This window comes from Homalodisca vitripennis, chromosome 2, assembly GCF_021130785.1.
Source record: "Homalodisca vitripennis isolate AUS2020 chromosome 2, UT_GWSS_2.1, whole genome shotgun sequence".
NCBI classification, from domain to species: domain Eukaryota; kingdom Metazoa; phylum Arthropoda; class Insecta; order Hemiptera; family Cicadellidae; genus Homalodisca; species Homalodisca vitripennis.
In genome coordinates, this window is record NC_060208.1 from 100,725,872 (window position 1) to 100,744,820 (window position 18,949).

An 18,949-nucleotide genomic window follows, 5' to 3' on the forward strand; every position below is an offset into this window, starting at 1 on the left:
CTAGGATCACACTGAGCAATGACGACCAAGCAAGCAGATGTCTGATATTGTTGTAATCCGCATGGCGCGCCAGTATTGATGACAACAATTGTCATCAACCGCTGCGAATGTGTTAAAAAACTTTTTATTGAATATCCGTTTTATAAAATAGAGAAGTTTTTATCAAAGAGTTAGGCTGTCAGATTTTGTAGTCTAAAAGGAGCTTAATCATGAGTGAATGTTTAACGAAATGAAGTGACTATTTTTATAATTGTTATTAATTTATTTGTTACGCTATTTCTTTGTTATTCATTGAAACAATTTTTTTTTAATCCCCAGCAATCTTGCTACTTCTGACATGCACTAAGACTTCCTTTTCAGCATTTGAAACATAAAAAGCTCAAAAAATGCTTAGATAAACAATCCAACAATGTAGGAAATTGAAATAAGTAGTGAGATCTAAAAACAAATGTTAAAAATTGTTCATAATTTTGTTTACAAAAACAGTCGTGTTTAAAAAATGTCCCTAATATATTTCATATATAACTCATGTAAGCAATGTCATTATACAGTTTGTATAACATTTGTGTGTCTGCTGCCAAGCCCATGGACCAATACTTTATATCATTTGAAACACAATCAAGCTCCTGTCAATTGCCATTTTTATCTTTACATTTACTGTCACAGAAGTTACAAAATGGTTTAAATGTTTCTTCAACTCAGACATGATATATGAATCTTCAACGTCTATCTTTTATTTACTACTATGCGTAAGTATTTACAAAACTTATTGTATAGGAGTTAGATGATATATTCAAACATAATTACTCAACAAATGACTCACCCAAGAATTTAATTTGTCATAATAAGGTGCCACCCTGTCCTGGCAGCCTTCAGGCACAAACTGGAAAACAACTGCGCTGGCAACAACCTCAAATAAAAGCTGAAATAAACATAACAAATAGAAAATGGACAACATTTGTTAATAACATCATTATTAATGAACAGTTTACAAGTTGAAAAACTAGGGATGGGTATAGATTCTACTTTACAATAATGGACATATGACAGATTTTGAAAATGCTCTCTTGCACCACATGCACAGATATAGTCGTATATTGATCATGGGCGATTTCAACACTGATTCGATGAAAAATAATCAAGACTATAACTACAGACAGCTGACTTCCATGTTTGATTTATGTAATCTGACAATACTGCCACTGGAGCCAACTCATCACACTGCAGAGTCTGACACACTTCTTGACCTCATGGTGGTTTCAGAACCACAAGATATCGTCCTTCATGGGCAGCTTCCAGTCCCTGCCATATCAAAGCATGACCTAATCTATTGTGTTTATTCAGTAAATATACCTAAGATTAAAGCTAGGTTTATCAGGTATAGGAACTTTAAAAACATGAATGAGGCTGAATTTATGTCCAATATTTTATTGATCCCATGGCATAACCTAGAGAATCTTGACTCTGTTGATGACATGGTGGATGGTTTTAATAAACAAATTTAATCTGTTTATGATAAAAAATGCTCCTTATGTGACAAAACGAATAAATAAGAGGCAACCAGTGCCATGGATGAGAAAGGATATTCTTAGCCTGATGGCCCATCATGATAGCTTATCGAAGAGCGAGGCGCTCTAATGACCAGATACTTATGGATCAATACCGTTTAATTAGAAACAGGGTTAAACAACTTCTGTGTAATTCCAGGCTGAGATATACTCGAGGTTTTTTTGAGAACAGAAAACAGTCGTCAAGCGACTTATGGCGTAAGGTTAAAAGCATTGAAATAGGAAAACAACATATTTCACAGCCAGTTCTTATACCTCTAAATGAGTTGAACCAACTTTTTACATCTTGTAGTCAAAGTTTGTCAGGACAAAGTGGAGGACTACTTAAAACATCTTCAAAATCTACCTCATCGTAGTTGTGGTTATCCTAAGTTACTTTTAAACCTGTGATACAAAGTGACGTGTTGAAAGCTATACGCCGTATTCGCAGTAATGCTGTTGGGTACGATGACATCCCAATACGCCTCATAAAGAATATTCTATTTGCTGTCCTTCCAATACTCACATTTATTTTCAACACGTATCTTAGGAGTGGTATTTTCCCATCACAATGGAAGTCTGCTTTTGTCCGTCCTCTTAATAAGATTTCAGCACCAGCATCATGTTCAGATTATAGGCCGATAAATATTCTTCCTGCATTATCTAAAGGCCTAGAGAGAATTATGCACTGCCAACTCACTGAATATCTATCTTATAACAACATATTTAGTGACTATCAATCTGGTTTTCGGACTAACCACAGTACAGAAACTGCACTTTTAAAAGTGACGGATGACATTAGGCTTGCTATGTATCACAGACAGGGCACAATTCCTACTCTTTTCGATATTTCAAAAGCTTTCGACAGCGTAAACCATGAAGTATTGCTAGCTAAATTAAGGCTAATAGGGTTTTCTAATCATGTATTAACTTGGCTGGGATCTTATCTGTCAGGGAGACGGCAGATTGTGAAAGTGGATGACATGACTTCGGACTGGGAAATTGTTACTTGTGGGGTGCCACAGGGATCGATTCTTGGTCCTTTATTATTTGTACAGTACGTGAACGACATTCATTCTGTACTTAAACATAGCTCATATCACATGTATGCCGAAGACCTACAAATCTATTCACACTTTAAAATTGATTCCATTAATGAATGCATCACCAAAATCAATAGAGACATTAACAATATCGTTGTGTGGTCCAAAAATCATGGCCTGAGACTAAACCATACAAAAATGAAACCATTGTCACTCTCGTTTACAAAACTCAATAAACTTCAATACTATTGAAACATTAACTGTAAATGGTAACACTCTGCCGTACTGGTGAAGGACAAGGTGAAGGATCTTGGTTTGACTATAAACTCAACTTTGACTTGGACTGATGCTGTTACTGAGATTTGTAAACAGGTTTTCGCATATATTCATTCACTCAAACTGTTACAACGATTTTTACCACAACATATCAAACTGCTCTTGACTAAATCACTTATACTTCCACATTTCAATTACTGTAACTCCATGATCAATGATATGACCATAGTACTTAGTGAGAAGCTGCAAAGAACTCAAAACTATTGTATATGTTACGTTTACGATGTGAGACGGGAGCAGCACATCACACCATACTATATTCAGTCAAATATTCTAAAATTAAAAGATCCAAATCCTAAAACTAGTTCATTCAATATTGAAATGTGGTTTTCCAAGATATTTTTCTGAATATTTTAAATCTGTCTCATGTAGGTGTAAGAAGCACTCGCTCTGGCTCATACATTTTGAGAATGCTTCAGCACATACGGTTGTCACCGGATGCCGGTGCAGGGGACTGTCTCGAGAGGCTTCCGCCTATTCTGAGTGCCAAAGGCGCCCCACTTCCCAACCGCCTGACTTCTAGCCTACTGACGATCGGCAGCGTGTGAAACGGCGGGAAGTGCAACTTTTGCATCCCACATGTCACTGCAATGACATGAAGGTCCGGCAGTTTGCGCTCCGGCGCCCCCCTACCAGCTCACAGGGGCTTGTGAGATGTCGCTCCCACCAGGCGTGCCGTGAGGAGGTGACGAGGCTCCTCACGGTGTTAGAACCACTGCCACTACGAGTCCAACCTCAGTTGTGGGGGAAACCTCGGAAGGCAGAGGTTTGGGCGCCCCCACTCCGTAGTACCTTGTTTGCCGAAGCCATAGGACTGCAGTGTTTGATAAGTCATTCCATGTAATGGCTTGTAGGTTGTGGAATGCCCTTCCCCAAACAATTACTTCCATCGATAGCCATTCTCGGTTTGTGACGAAACTGAAAGATATGTATTTTGAGCGGTTAGCCGAGGCAGTTCCGGTCTGAGATGCTGTGGGCGTGACACTGGCAGAAGGATGAATGTGAGATTGTGTGTGATAAAAGTTAGGATTCATTAGCAATAGATATTTTAATTAATTTGTACATTAAAAGTATAATTTTATTTGATATGTTTTAAGAATAACAGAAGTAGTTAATTTATTAATTATAATTATAACACGTTAAAATATTATATTAATTTCACCACATCGTTTAAATGTAATTATTTCTTTATTTTATTACCATTATTATTTTTTGTTTTATTCTTAAGGTAATAATTATTTAATGTGTTAAATTTGACGTTGTCGCAGGTTAAGTGTAAGAAAGCGCCTTCGGCCCTAACTTTGCCTGTATAAATAAAGAATTTTTCATTTCATAATAGGATTTATATACACTGTGTGAACAATGGTAGTATGAAAAGAATGGACACAAAAGACTAACAATCTTAATGCAGTGTGGTGTGGTGTAATCAATGATATGGTGCAGTGCAGAAATGATTAACCGTTTGAAGAGCAAACATACAAATCGATGAGGCAGGTATAAGTATTTATCTCGATAGACACAACTGATTGTGTTGTAAAAAGTACGGTAAATAAGTTAATGAATAAATAATCAACTTTAGTAATTATACTTTTATATTGATTTTTGAAACAGAACGAAGTATCTCGGCATGAGCAAAGGCCAAACTTGTCATGGATGCAATCAAATAAAAATGAGAAAGTCATTTACATCAATTCATATTTTCTGTTTTTTTTTTTTATTAAGACTTAGTCGAGTTAATAACCTCTTTTGGAATGATCATTTGTATGAAACTAAGGAGTTAAATCTGGAATAAGAAATCTAGACAAAAATTAAAATTTATAATACATTTATTATAACTTGTGTGGGCACATGAACATAAAGAGCGAGTGGTTGGCAGCGAATAAATTTTACAGAGGTACTTAACAGAGTATGACCTCTGTATGACTCAATGTATGACTTTTACACATTTAATAATAGATTGTGAAACAAAGTTTCATATTATTAACAAAGCTGACAGTATAAAGCTTCTTGTTATACATTTTGAATCTAGGCTTTCATGAGAGACCCATATTGAGGTCGCTTGTAACAAATTATCAAAGATCATATATTTGCTTAGACATTTAAAAGATGTTATACCTAGTTTTTATCTGAAGCAATGCTATTATGATTTCATTCATAGTACATTGTTATATGGTATTTTGTACTAGGGTAATGGTGTGGGGTATTAATAACATTTCGTTTATTGCAAAAAAGCCTATCAGAATTTGAAATATACACAGTAAAAATCATAAATGCACTACTAACATTACCTTATAACTTCAAGGGTGTCTTCTTTATCCTTACATACATTTAGAAATATTTAACTAATTGATATTCATTTTCCTTTGAACTCATTAAAGAACAATTTAATGCCACAACAAATTGACTTACATTTGTATTGACAGGTTTGGCTATGACATCTGCCACAGTTATAACTCCCCCTTCCCCTCCTGGTTGTTGGCTCTAGAAAAACAAAACCACAGTTAACGGATATACATCACACATAGCTTGTGAAAGAACATAAACATGCTACATGTGGTTGTGACAAATTATCATGTTTAATTAACAACAAAAAATAATAATGTTTTTTGCCAAATTGTGTACTGGAGGAAAAATCATGCTTTAGAAATAATTATTCTTGAGACATTAACAAATGTTACATATCCACAACATGACTACAGTTTTATAAAGTTTCTAACAAACACTACTTTTAAATCATAGAATGAAACTAAATTTAAAACTGCAAGTGCACACTGAATAGAAAAGGGATAACTTAAGTTATGTAATTACCAAAACATGACAATAAAAATTATTGGATTATACTATCAATTAATATATTTACATTATTTATTATTTATATTATTATTATTATTATCCAGTATTTTACTCATTTGTTATGTTTGTTGTCTAAATGACATATGAAATGAGAGACTGACAATCAATATCTTTTTCAAGGAAATTCCTCCATTCATTTAATGAAAAACTAGGTTGTGTCCTTATACAATGGATATTTGCTCTGTGCTCCTGGGCTATTATGCTATGATCTGCCTTATAGTGATATTCAAGTTTTATTATACGGTAGTAGGTATGATGTTTAGGTAGTAGACATGGCTCATATAGGACACCGTTTTTACCTGTCCCTTACACCATCTCACTATTGCATGACTTTTGGTATTTTATTCCTGTACGTAAATTTAAAGAAGTCTACATTGTCTCCCTAACACAAAACTGGATATTTCGTATGCCTTGGATTTTAATATAAATTATGCTTAGTATTTTTTGTGTGTATCCTAAAATAAAAGTTTAGAAATATCGTTTTTACTTCAGAGCATCACAAGTCTACAATTATACAAGCAAAGTAAACTTTATTATGTTATACAGTTCATCCTTCAAAGAAAATGGTGTACAAGACAAATGTGTGTTTTCCTACAATAAGCTGTTGTCTTAAGGACATTCCTATCTCTTACTACCCACATTACTACCAAGTCCGAAGCATCTGCCCTTTACCCCTCCATATCCACACAGTAGCATCCCTGTACTCTTTGTTTAAGAGGACTTGCCACGATGTCACAGAAAGTACCGATATTAATTTCTCACACTTCCTGGTGTGTACAACAACATGTGTTTTTTAGAGCACTTGGTTTTGTTCTATGCAACAACATTGTTTGTTGTTGTTTCATTAATTTTAAATTTTTTGTCTATGTAACCTTACCGGTTATATCTTAAGATTTGTTAATAACTGAAGAGTAGGATAAATTCCAATTCTCGAACGTATTCTTCTTTTTCATAACATATAATGATAACAAATGTCTGAGATAATGTCCAAATCATCATCAATAATAAACTTTAAACAAAGAATAGAGTAATTTTAATGACAGAAGGTTGATCATCTTTGAACTTCTTGTATGGGCTTTTATACCCACTAAGACTTATTCTCTATTTATTAAGTACCCGAAAGGTTCTTAAAATCATGTCGCCATGTCTCTTGGTGTAAGGAAGAACTCTTGTTAATTTAGGGGTCAAAAAGTCTAAATTAAAGGTCAAAGTAATAACAATTTTATATTGGCATTAGCATTAGTAACCATTATGCCAACAAGAAAAACAGAGAATAAATAAATACTTGTAAACAAACTGATTATACCGTGAAAGTTAATCATATGTCATTTTCAGTAAGTTTCTAAAATATGTGATAAATAAATGTTGGATTGGTTGGTTTCATAAAAAATTAAACATTTTAATTTCATTACATTTTGTCAGGTACTTTTTGCCATAATATATAAGTACCTGATACTCAGAACCGACTTTAAAATAGGACAAAAGTTCTATTTAGGTTCAACAAATAACTAAAATATTGACTTTGTGCATCCTTTTCAGTAGTATCTATTTCAAAGATAATTCAAAATAATTAATTGAAATTTTTAGGAAATGTTCAATAAAGTATACACAGTTTATATATATATATAGAGAGAAGGGCTATGTGCCAGGAAGTTCACAGTTAAAAAACACAATTAACCTATTAAGTGGAGCACTAAAACAATCCAACTGTACCTGTTATTTTTAGCCACTTTTTGACTAGATTTTTTACATTAAAATTATTCATCTGATACAAAAATGGTGTCCAGTTTGGAGTGACCTTAACCTTTCCACTAAGATTTACTATGTCCTGTAGAAGATACAAGACACTTTCCTCAGTATTGTGACCAATGACCAAACCCTGACAGTGTTAGGTGGTTTTACTTAAATTTATTACAAAAACTGAAAACTGGAATATGCTAACAATTATGAGCTGTAAATGTTGTACCAACGACAACCACAGACACAACTTCGGTTTCTCTGCATTAAAACAAACATATAATGATTTGTCTCATGCAGAATGTTATGCAACTACACAAAATAAATTTAATTGATATTTCATGAATCTCTAATTCTTCTTCTCCTTGTACAAAGTAGCCTATTACTTTCGTTAAACATATTTATTTCAAAATAACTTTTAACTAATTCTTTTAAAATCCTTTCAATTTTTTCTTCTTTTTTATGGGAAAGTTACTTACCAGCATTCGTAGGCAGGGATATTTGATAAGCCGCCTCCACAGCTGTTCACTAGACTCAAACGCTTCCCTAATCCGGTCTTGGATTCCACCTTGGCCCATTTTCTGAAATATATATAAAAACGAGGTTACGATTCTGTCAGTCAATATCTTAAGTTGTTTCAATATTGAGTCTATATCTTTGATACACTCGAATATCAATACAACATTGACGAAACAATCCTATAACCATCTTGTTGTGTTAGGTTTTAGATAAATCCTAACAAAGCACGTAAAGCTTATACACAAAGTAAACAAAAGAAAATCTCCTTATTACAAAGATATTTTAATAGCATAATAAAGTCTATTCTTATGTTCACCCTAAAACTTAGTGTGGGACTCCATTAGGTGATACTTTGATAATAGAAACAGCATTCTTTAATGTTTTACAGATTACATTAAAAATGTCAATAGTATAATAATATCAACCTAATGTGAGGGATTAGGTACTTGACCAAAAAAGCTTTCAACACATGACATGAAATGCTGAGAACATAGGGACTGCATGTCAGTGTACTTTTAATTAATCTGTGACTCGGTAGTTCTAATTAATCAGTTCGTTACTTTTCAATTAGAAATGATCAGTTAATTAATTCTTAATTTATAACAAAAGAATAAGAATTTTATTCTGCCATAAAATATTCCACACAAATACATTGGCACGTCAATACAATGTTACAACTTTTGTAATACAATGAATATTCTAAAAGTCTTGTTTTGTCCACACTGTTGAGATGTACTCTTCCACTGAATAGAATGATCTTTTACATAGAAAATAATTTAGTTTAGCTTTAAATTCCATATCACTTAGCATCCTTATATCTAATGGTAACTTATTGTATAGTCTAATAGCCATCATCATTGGGCTTTTGTTGGTTTTAGCTAGTCTAGTTTGAGGTAAGTTGATATTGTTACGACTTCTTGTTTCATAATTGTGAACATTTTTCCTTAGGTTTACTTTTTCTAAATTAGCTCGGAGGTAAAGTAGGCATTGTTGTATATATAAAGAAAATAATGTCAAAATTCTAAAACGTTTAAAAAGTTCTCTGCAACTATGATATTTATTGACTCCTGCCAATATTCTGACAACTTTTTTTTTGGATGATGAATACTTCATTTGCGTAAGGAGAAGAGCCCCAAACAATCAAACCATAATTTAAGTGACAGTGAAAAAGTCCGAAATAAGATTGTATAAGAGCTTTCTCCTCAAGTTCACCACATAAACGTTTAATTGCAAAAACACTTTTACTTAGTTTACTTTTAACCCCTACAATTTGCTGATACCAATTTAAATTAGGATCAAAAGTCAAACCTAAAAATTTTGGAAATATATCTTTTTGTGTCTCATTAGGATCTTCTCTGAGGCTAAATATTACAGTAGTTGTCTTATCATTATTTAGAATCAAGTTGTTGGCAGTGAGCCAGTTCTCTACAAGATTAATATTCAATTTGTAGTCTTCTAAGAGTTTGTTATAATCTTTATTTGCAGTTACTATAGTGGTATCATCAGCATATAAAACAATATTTGCAGGTACATTTACACTCAAATCATTCACTGCAATTAAAAACAGCAAAGGACCCAAAACAGAGCCCTGTGGGACTCCACAGGTTATTGGTTTACACAGAGATATATCTTTTTCTACTACTACATATTGAGATCTATTCTTTAAGTAATATCTATTTTTTATAGATTTCACGCACTGTTGATAGGATAGTATGGGTTGCTTATCAGTATTGCAAATACTTTAGTATGGAGATACAAAAAAATTTAATCCTGAAGAGTATATATGTATGATCTTATCATTCTGTAATCATTAAAAACACGCAGAGAATGTGCTCTTTGATTTACTGGCACCTTTAAAAAGGTAAGGCAGCTTTTCTTATTCTATCAAAACTCTCATGTTACAACCTAGTGTTTTGCTCTCATTTATCATGAAAACCTTATGTTTATTTGTATATTCAAAAAAAGAAGTAAATGAATCAGTTACCACCACCAACCTGTAAGACTGCCCAAAGAGGCAATGCATGTAGTCTTCTACCTGGATGATCCAAGAGAAGGGAAGCTCCTGTGATTCCAGCTGGGTTGTACAAGGTCTGGCCACAGTCAGGAATATACTCTTTAAAAATAGTACACAAGGCCCAGTTATGTTGAAACAACAATTCAAAAGCAAAAGAAGGCTAGAAAAAACTGAATTGGGGCTGCATAATCTAAGTTAGTAATTACGAAGGCTATCCAGAAAGTAAATTACGTTTTGATATAAACAAAATACATTAAAAAAATCGTATTATATACATTTGAAAGTGACACTAAACTACTATTTTTCAACATAGTCAACATACAAATTAAGGCACTTATAGGGATGAACTATTTTTGAAATTGCAGCATTATAAAATTCTGCCGCCTGAGTCTTCAACCACGTAGTCACACTCTTCCACAGTTCCATGTTGTCATCAAGTATACATTCTCCATCCTAGAAATTAATTTCACAATCTGAATTTCCTTGGTTTGTTTACAATTTTTGCATTATCTCTTTCACACGTTCCCACCTCTCTCTTGAAACACAAACTGGCTACAACATATTGTGTGTAAGGATACAACAGATGGTAGGCCAGGGACACCCAGCCATGTAGACACAGGTAGAGTTGCACTGTCAGAGATCCTTGGAGGCTGCAACATACAACATAAACTATCAGACACCTAATAACACGTTACAAAATATAGGGTACAAAAATTAATACTGATTACATAAATACTCCTACAGTAAAAATATACATTCAAGTTAGTTAGAAACATTTTATTGAGCTTAGCTGATACTACTTTATAAGAATAATACTTAAATAAAAATATAAAGCTATTATTCAAGAAAATATAAAAGTAATCCAAGAAACATGGTACTGGTAGCTATGAAACAGCTTAACTGACAGCAGTGAAGGTGGGATACTAAAGAAATAAAAATGTCTTTTATTTATCCAGCATATCAACTTACAATTGCTTTTGAAATCAACTCTTGCCCAGTAAACTACAAATAAATACATAAATAAAACCAAACTTAACCTAAAAGATAAAGAAATTGTTAGGGGTTATATCTACTAATCCAAAGGTTTGGCAGCTTTCAGGGCCCGTCCAGTACCACTATATATCACTCATACAACACGCTTCTGACACCTATCAGATGTGATTAGAACTACAATTCGCTTCTAAAAGTTCACTAATGAAAAATAAGTAAATCGCAACACATACTGCCAACAGTTATGGACTTTGTCTATCACTTTGGGTATCACTGCTAATTTGAAAGCTCCAAGACATGGTTCATCTTCAATGCTTGTCCTACTATGCTTATATTTACTTACCCATCGTTTTAAACAGTTTCAAAGAAAGGACTACTATTGGTAAAATCTCTAAAAACATTTACCTACACCACGAATTCCATTTATATCCATTTTTCACTGTTACTCAAGCCACTTCTACTTAACCCTTTGAGTGCCACAGCGTCGCTAATTTTGACAGTACGAAAAGTGCATAAAGTGCCAGCGTCGCCAATTTTGACGTTTCGTATTTCGATAATATTTTATATAGTACAAGATTATTTTGGCCAAATAACCAGACAGCTGTATTAAATAGGTTCCAAACTATCAATAAATACGAGTTTTATGTTGTTTCTGTACTATTTTATCTGTGAAACTTATGTTGTTTGGGTACTTATCAAGAAGCTACTATTTTTGGACGAGTTTTCCTTATCGGGGACAAAATAAATTACAGTATTAAAAACAACTGACTTTATTTAACCTATTTTGGAATTTACAAGTTATTACGACAATGAATGAAATAAAAAACTATAAGAACAACGTTTTATTATTCGAAAATGTCAGGTCATTCATGTGTCTATTTGGAGACGATTTGGAGATAGGAAGTATGACTCATCGAGTATTTTTCGATTCATTATGGAAGAAGGAAAGTATTATAATGAAGTTTATTTTGATCTCTGATAAGGAAAACTCGTCCAAAAATAGTGGGCTGTGATAATACCGAAGTACCTGTGCGTTAATTCTGTCTTCCAGTCACGCGACGTAGCGGACGAGTACCGCGTTGCGTAACGGCCTTTCTTGTTGTTTATGTGCCGATAACCAAGCATTTGAGTAAATACAAAATAAAATAGTAACTTATACAGTATTTTAATGTATTTCTTTACAAAAGTAATGTAGTTGTAATGAGTTGTGTCCCAGCGAAAAACGTGAATTTTCAGTGTAAATTTTATTAGGGTTATTATTTAGTAAATGTAAACTTTTATGTAAATATGTTAGCAAGTATTTATTTCTACATTTACTTATCATATTTATTTGTGTTGTATTGATGTCTTATTAGATTTATTGAGAAAACTACATCATTACTAAGTAATTTCTAAACTCTGACAAATGAAGTACAGTTTATAAAATGTCGGTACCGGGCAGCATTTTGTTAGTACATATAATGCCATGTTTTAAAAATTCTAGAATAAGAACACATGGGTTTTATTTAGAATTATATGGCCTTTATCATGGTATAAAGAAAAAAAATCTTAAAAATACTGTATACACTAAAATTAGGTCGAAACTTAACGTGTTATACAAAAGTAAAAAACTTTGTTTATAAATACTGAAATTTTTATATTTTTATAAATAAAATTTTATTTGTAACTGCATTTTATTATTCTGCATTTATAAGGAAAAAAAAAAACAACAACAAAATGATGGAAATCTGTTTGGTAGTTAATTTACAACAGCTTTTTTCCCAAAAGCTTACAAATATGCGAAAAAACAGCATGGCACTTTATGCATATGCCTTCGGAAAATACCCGTGGCACTCAAAGGGTTAAACAACAAATAAGACTTCAGAATAACCGGGACCCCAATGTAGATGAACCAAGATACTTATCAAACTAATCTCAGGTATAAATACCAATATAACTCAGTTCTATTGCTCTTACCAATATAGAAAATTATGAACTGTTCATTAATTCTCTCCAGGTTGAATTGCTGTGATGTGTTTCTGGGGCTATTGAGTTGAATTGATTCCCATTGCTGCTCCACTTTCATGTTTTTATTTAAAAAAAGCTCTATTTGAACAAAAAGGTTACATATATACATCACTGTGTAGATTATTAAATTCTCTATAATGTGGTATTTGAAAAATTATGAAATATTTCATATAATTCTCCTAGATAGAAGTCCTAGGCATAAAACAATTAAATGAACGATGACAACAATGTTTCCGTGACCAGTTCCAAAATATAAAATATGAAATGGTGAACATAAAATATAATCAAAATAATTGAGACATTAAAACTACCATATTAAACTTTCTAAGGATTAGTCTAGTTTCCATCGTAACAAAGCTAAACAGATCATCCACACTCATTCTATGGAATATTCATATAATACAAAGTATTTAAACAACTTCTGTAATATTAAAAAATCTGCAGCTGACAAATCAAAAATACTGAACAAAAATAATTGGTATAAATAAGACTTCATAACACAGTAAACTGTTGAAATGCGAGCTAGGCCATTGCCATTATATTGTTGTCATATAATATATTGGTGATGGCCATTTGGAAATGCTATTTGTAGGATTTCTCAGATAAATAAATGTGACATTTGAAATTTTTAACCCCATGTGGTACTCAAAGAGCTGAAATCCACATCCTTAAAGGGTGTATAAGTCTTCATTATGATCATAAATAATATTAAACCTCATCAAAATGAACTGTTCTTATCCCAGAAATTTATATTTATGGTAAGTTAATAATTTTGTGTATTTTATTGGCTGAGCATTAACAAAGCCTATCACTCAGAAGGTTGGAAAAATTTTATTTCTGTCAATCTGTCTGTACACACAATATCTCAAAAACTGACTATAGGACGGAATTTTGCATGAAGCATTATTTATATTTAGTTCAATTATAGGCGTGTTTTTAAGTAAGGTCAGTTTTGTTATAGTCACTACTAGTTCACACGCTTACCACAAAGAGAGCGTGTGTCATGTACCGGCATGTCTCAGGAACAACTGTGCTCAGTTTCAGCTCTGTAGCTAACCTGTACGGTTCTGTTACGTGTTTTCAAAAAGTTAAGACTATCAACTCGCCTGCCCCGTGTGAGGTTCGTTCAGTGATACGGTTTTAGTCAGCAAGGAACCTGCCTGCTTTAAAAATTCATCAATAGATTTGCTAAATGTTCGATGATACTGTTGTGAGTGAAAGCAAAGTGAGTAAGTGGGTATGACTATTCAAAGATGGTCGTGACAACATCCATGATGAGGACTGCTCCGGTCACCCTTCTTTGGTTACAGATGATTTGGTTGAAGCGAGGATTCGTTAGAACAGGCACTTCACAATAACAGATATCTCAAACGAATTTCCTGATATGTCGAGATCAGTGCTTTTTTTTTTTTTTTTTTTTTATAAGGGGCAAAAAACGCTGAGGTTATCATTGCCCTCCAGAAAGAATTGACACCTACTCGTATTTGGTAGTGTCAATTAGGTACATAAAGATTACATTGTATATAACAAAATAGGAATTACGACAAGTAGGTGAGTAAATAATTTATACTTAAAACTAGATAACAGTAAATATAACAAGGGAAAGACTGTATAGAGTGTAATATACTACTATTACTATTATACACTTTAAATAAATGGTTAAACTTAATTTGTATTCTGATGATTATAGCTAGAAATAACAAATAACTCAGTATGATATAAATGTGAACTTTAATGATGATAAATTAATTGACATACAAGTTTGAATTTTGAAACAAGATGGAGGATACAATAATGGTAAATTTTTAAATACAATTCTTAATTTTTAGGGCAGGGTGGTCGTGCTGGCTTAATGAAATAGAAATATTGGGTACTTTTTTTTTATAAAGATATTGTAATTTTGAAAAATAATTGTTGTTAAATTTTAATTATATTAATTTTGAATTATTAGCCAAATCGAATGTTCCTGGGTTTTATGTTCTTCCAATGAATCACTAGTAAACTTAAAAGGAATTTCTCACCCAATGTCTGTCTTCTGCTTCTTTGTACTTCAGTGATAATAAGAATTTAATAAAGTAACCTTTCAAATACTGCTGAATAAATGTAACCAGTTTCTTTATAATAATAATCTTGCTTCACTTCTTTCAGATCCCTCTCTCCTCTTCACCTTTTAAATATCTGCTCTCTTCACTCTTCAACAATCATCCCTGCACACTGTATCACTGACTTTAGTTCACTTTTATAACTTTTGAATTTTATACGAGGGCTGTTTTTTTTTCAAGTTCCGATAGGCCATAAATAATAAACACATTGAGATAAAAAGATGATTTTATTACCAAAAGATTCGTAATTTCTTACTTATTTTTCTACGTAGTCACCAAAAATGTTGAGGCACTTGTCGTAGCGAGAGACAAGCTTTCCTATACCCTCCTCGAAGAAGTCTGCCGCCAGTGAGCTCAGGTAGACCCTTACAGTTGCTTGAAGCTCTTCGTTGTCAGCGAAGCGTCGTCCACCTAACCACGCCTTCATTTCTCGAAAGAGGTGATAGTCACTGGGCGCCAAGTCAGGACTATACGGCGGATGGTCGAAAACTTCCCATTTGAACTTTTGCAGAAGTTGTTTTGTGACATTGGCACTATGCGGTCGTGCATTATCGTGGATCAGGACCACGCCGGATGACAGCATTCCTCTCCGTTTGTTTTGTATTGCTCTCCGGAGGCGATGTAGAGTCTCACAGTATGATTCCTTTGTTATCGTTGTTCCCTGTTGCATGAACTCAACCAGAAGCACACCTTTTTGGTCCCAAAACACTGTAGCCATTGTTTTCCTTTTGGTCAAAGTCTGCTTGAATTTTTTGGGCTTGCTAGGGGAGTGAGTGTGCATCCATTGCTTTGATTGTTCCTTGGTTTCTGGATTTTCATACAGGACCCAAGTTTCATCCCCAGTAACAATAGACTTTAAAAAACTGTCTTTCTCGTTGTCATATCGCGTCAGAAAAGTTAGGGCTGACGCCATTCGCTTCGTTTTGTGATCCTCACTCAACATTTTGGGTACCCAACGGGCACACAATTTTCGGTACCCTAGCTCGGTGGTCACAATCTTGTACAAGGAAGACCTTGAAATGGCTGGAAATTCGGTAGAAAGTTCATCAATTGTAAACCTCCGTTTCTCCCGGATCGCTTGGTCAACTCGTTCAACCAAACTTGCAGTAGCGACCGACTTGCGTCCTTGACCGCCTTCGTCATGGACGTCTGTTCGACCTTCAGCAAATAGCCTACACCATTTTCTTATCGCGCTATCACTCATACAGTGTTCACCATACACAACACTCATTCTGCGATGGATTTCAGCAGCACTACATCCTTCAGCTTGAAGGAAACGAATCACACTTCGCAACTCACAACTGGCGGGAGAATTGATCGTAGCGACCATCTTTACTCGCCCGTAGCTCGGCTACGACTGATGGATTGGAGCCGGCAACGGCGTTGGTTGTAGTGGGGGAGCGGCGCAATTGCACAACACGCAGCGCCACTACGCTGGTTATTTGGAGAAACAAACGGAACTTGAAAAAAAAACAGCCCTCGTATGTAATAAGGTGAATTTTGATTAATTTTGATTTCGTATTTATTATTGTTTGTAGTTAAATTTGAGACAATTTATAAATAATTATTCCTTAATTATTATTATTAATAAATTTCTAAATTAAATTAGGCCTAAGTATTGAAATGAATGTGAGATGGGTGTATGAAATGAGTCATTACAAGAGGTCTTAACCTATATAAGGACTAAAAGATAACATAAATAAGGACAAGGTACATAACATTAATTAAATAAACTGTAAAAACTTAACAAGTTTTACTTCCACCAAGAAAGCTGTCAAGGAACTAATTTGGCAGCTGTCATGATAATGATACATAAAATTAAATAATAAAATTTTTAAATATTAACAACGATAATCGGGTATGAGGAGACAATTTTGTCTCTTGTAGGCAAATAACTTTAGGTTTTCTTGTCTTTATAAGTAATTTGAAGTCTTCAAAGTGGCTTCTCAAACCATTAATATTCCATTGTAACAGCATTTTATATTATATTATATATTTTATTTTGTGCTAGTTCATCGTAATTTTTTTTCTTTGTTTAGATACAGGACGGAAGTTACCGTGAACAGTTTGGAACTCTGTCTGCATCTCCAAAGGGTCCTCAACCAAATCATCATCAAGTGATAATTGTGAGGATCTGGACGAGGATGAGTTAGTCTTTTTTACTAGGAATTTGGATCTATTTTCTGATTTTGTTTCTATGTTCTTTTTTAGTTTGTCGGCGAGTTTTTTCCTCTCTTCCAAAGATAAGGTTGGTTTCGTATTTTGTTGCACCTTATCTCTGAAAGTAGAATTAACCGTTGGGCGAGCTTGAGTCTGTGTGTTGGACTTAATATGGGGCGTGTGGACTGCTTGGGAAGGCTTATTGGTGGATGCCAACGAATGTTGTCCGGTACCGGCTGCAAGCTGTTTAACCAAAGCGGCAACCTGCTCTGTTAAATTGAGTACCATACCCTCTAAAGCAGTACAGGGGTCTAGGAGACGGGCTGACCTTAGTTCGGGTCAATCCCAAATGAACTGGGAAAGTACCTCTCCAGGGGCGGCACCGCAAGGTGTCGCTCAAGACCGAAGGGGGATCCGAATCCAACCATCTAACCAATGGTTGGGCTCGGATAAACGCTATTCAGCGTCCTGCTTGAGGTGGCCCTGCTGTCAACAAAACCCCAGGATCTAGGGTAGTGTCTCGAGTGTGCACTCTGCGCGGTGACGGCCCTCGGCGCCGCGCAGTAGTGGTGCCAGTCCGGGTCCGCCTGGAATCGCACCACACACAAAAACTTGTTTTTGACTGAGGGCACCCCAATCCCACGGTGTGAAGCGACCCGTGCCTAAGGGATGCATGGCGCAGGGGTTGTGCGTCGTATACGGAGCCCTTGGGGGTTGGGCGCCCCCCCAAGCGTAAATAGCCTTACCTGGTCATGGGCTCTGGCTGGGTGGACCGTTATTTCCTCGGTACTCGTGGGACCTTTTAATAAAAACAAAAAAACACCAACAGATTTAGATCTGGAAGAACTGCAACGGGCAGTTGCATCCGGCACCCAGGCCTTGGATGTATCTGCCTGTTCTTCTAGCGCTACCACCATCGACGATGATGTAGTACTCGATGATGCTAGCGGAAGGGTTGAGTCCATGGACACAGACACTGGAGCATGTGTAATGGACTACAACCTTAAGCTCCCCTTTAAACTGCGCAAGCGTTGGGCGATGGAGCAGAAAAAGGCCGACGGCACCTGGCTTCCGGACAGTCAATGGAGGAGGCAAACGGGCAAGATGTCGGCCAACGAAAGAAAAAAGTTGAGGAAACAGAGGGAGGCAGCACCGGAGGCAACTGCAGGTGCGGTCTCTACTCCTATTGGGAAGAGAGGGCGCTCGGGCGGTTCTTCGGCGGAAAAAAACCCCTGCCGAGGAGGCGCCCGATCGCACCTCCTGGGCAAGTAGCGCAAGCGACAAGTACCAATCCCTCAACGGAGGAGGGGTTAGGAGAAACATTCAGGGAGGTTCTGACGGGACATAAGCTAGTCTTGGTCCCTGCGAATTTTCCTGAGAGGCGCCTCTCAGAGGAGGAGGCTATGGAACTTCGGAGGCGCATTCTCGACGAGGTACTCTCAGCAGAGGGTGTGTGTCTGCAGTTCAAAAAGTGTTTCCCGGAAAGGGGGGCTCTAGTCATGCTCTGTGGCAGTGACGAGACCAGGGACTGGCTGCGGGGTCTGGCTCCGGGGCTGGGGATCGGTGGCCCTGGGGGAATAGGGGTGATCTGTGGGGACTACAAAGACCTCATAAGATCTACCAAGGTCTTCCTAAGGGTTG

At 35.3% G+C, this 18,949-nt stretch overlaps 1 protein-coding gene across 1 annotated transcript in view; it reads right to left on the reverse strand.

Annotated features, from left to right (window-relative positions):
- The window catches only part of LOC124354448 (pyridoxal-dependent decarboxylase domain-containing protein 1), a 57,278-nt gene that overhangs the window by 8,795 nt on the left and 29,534 nt on the right, over nt 1–18,949 (reverse strand). Inside the window, 5 exon segments of the mRNA XM_046804896.1 lie at nt 824–922; nt 5,336–5,407; nt 7,996–8,097; nt 10,030–10,125; nt 10,628–10,699. Coding sequence (XP_046660852.1) covers nt 824–922; nt 5,336–5,407; nt 7,996–8,097; nt 10,030–10,125; nt 10,628–10,699 — 441 coding nt within the window.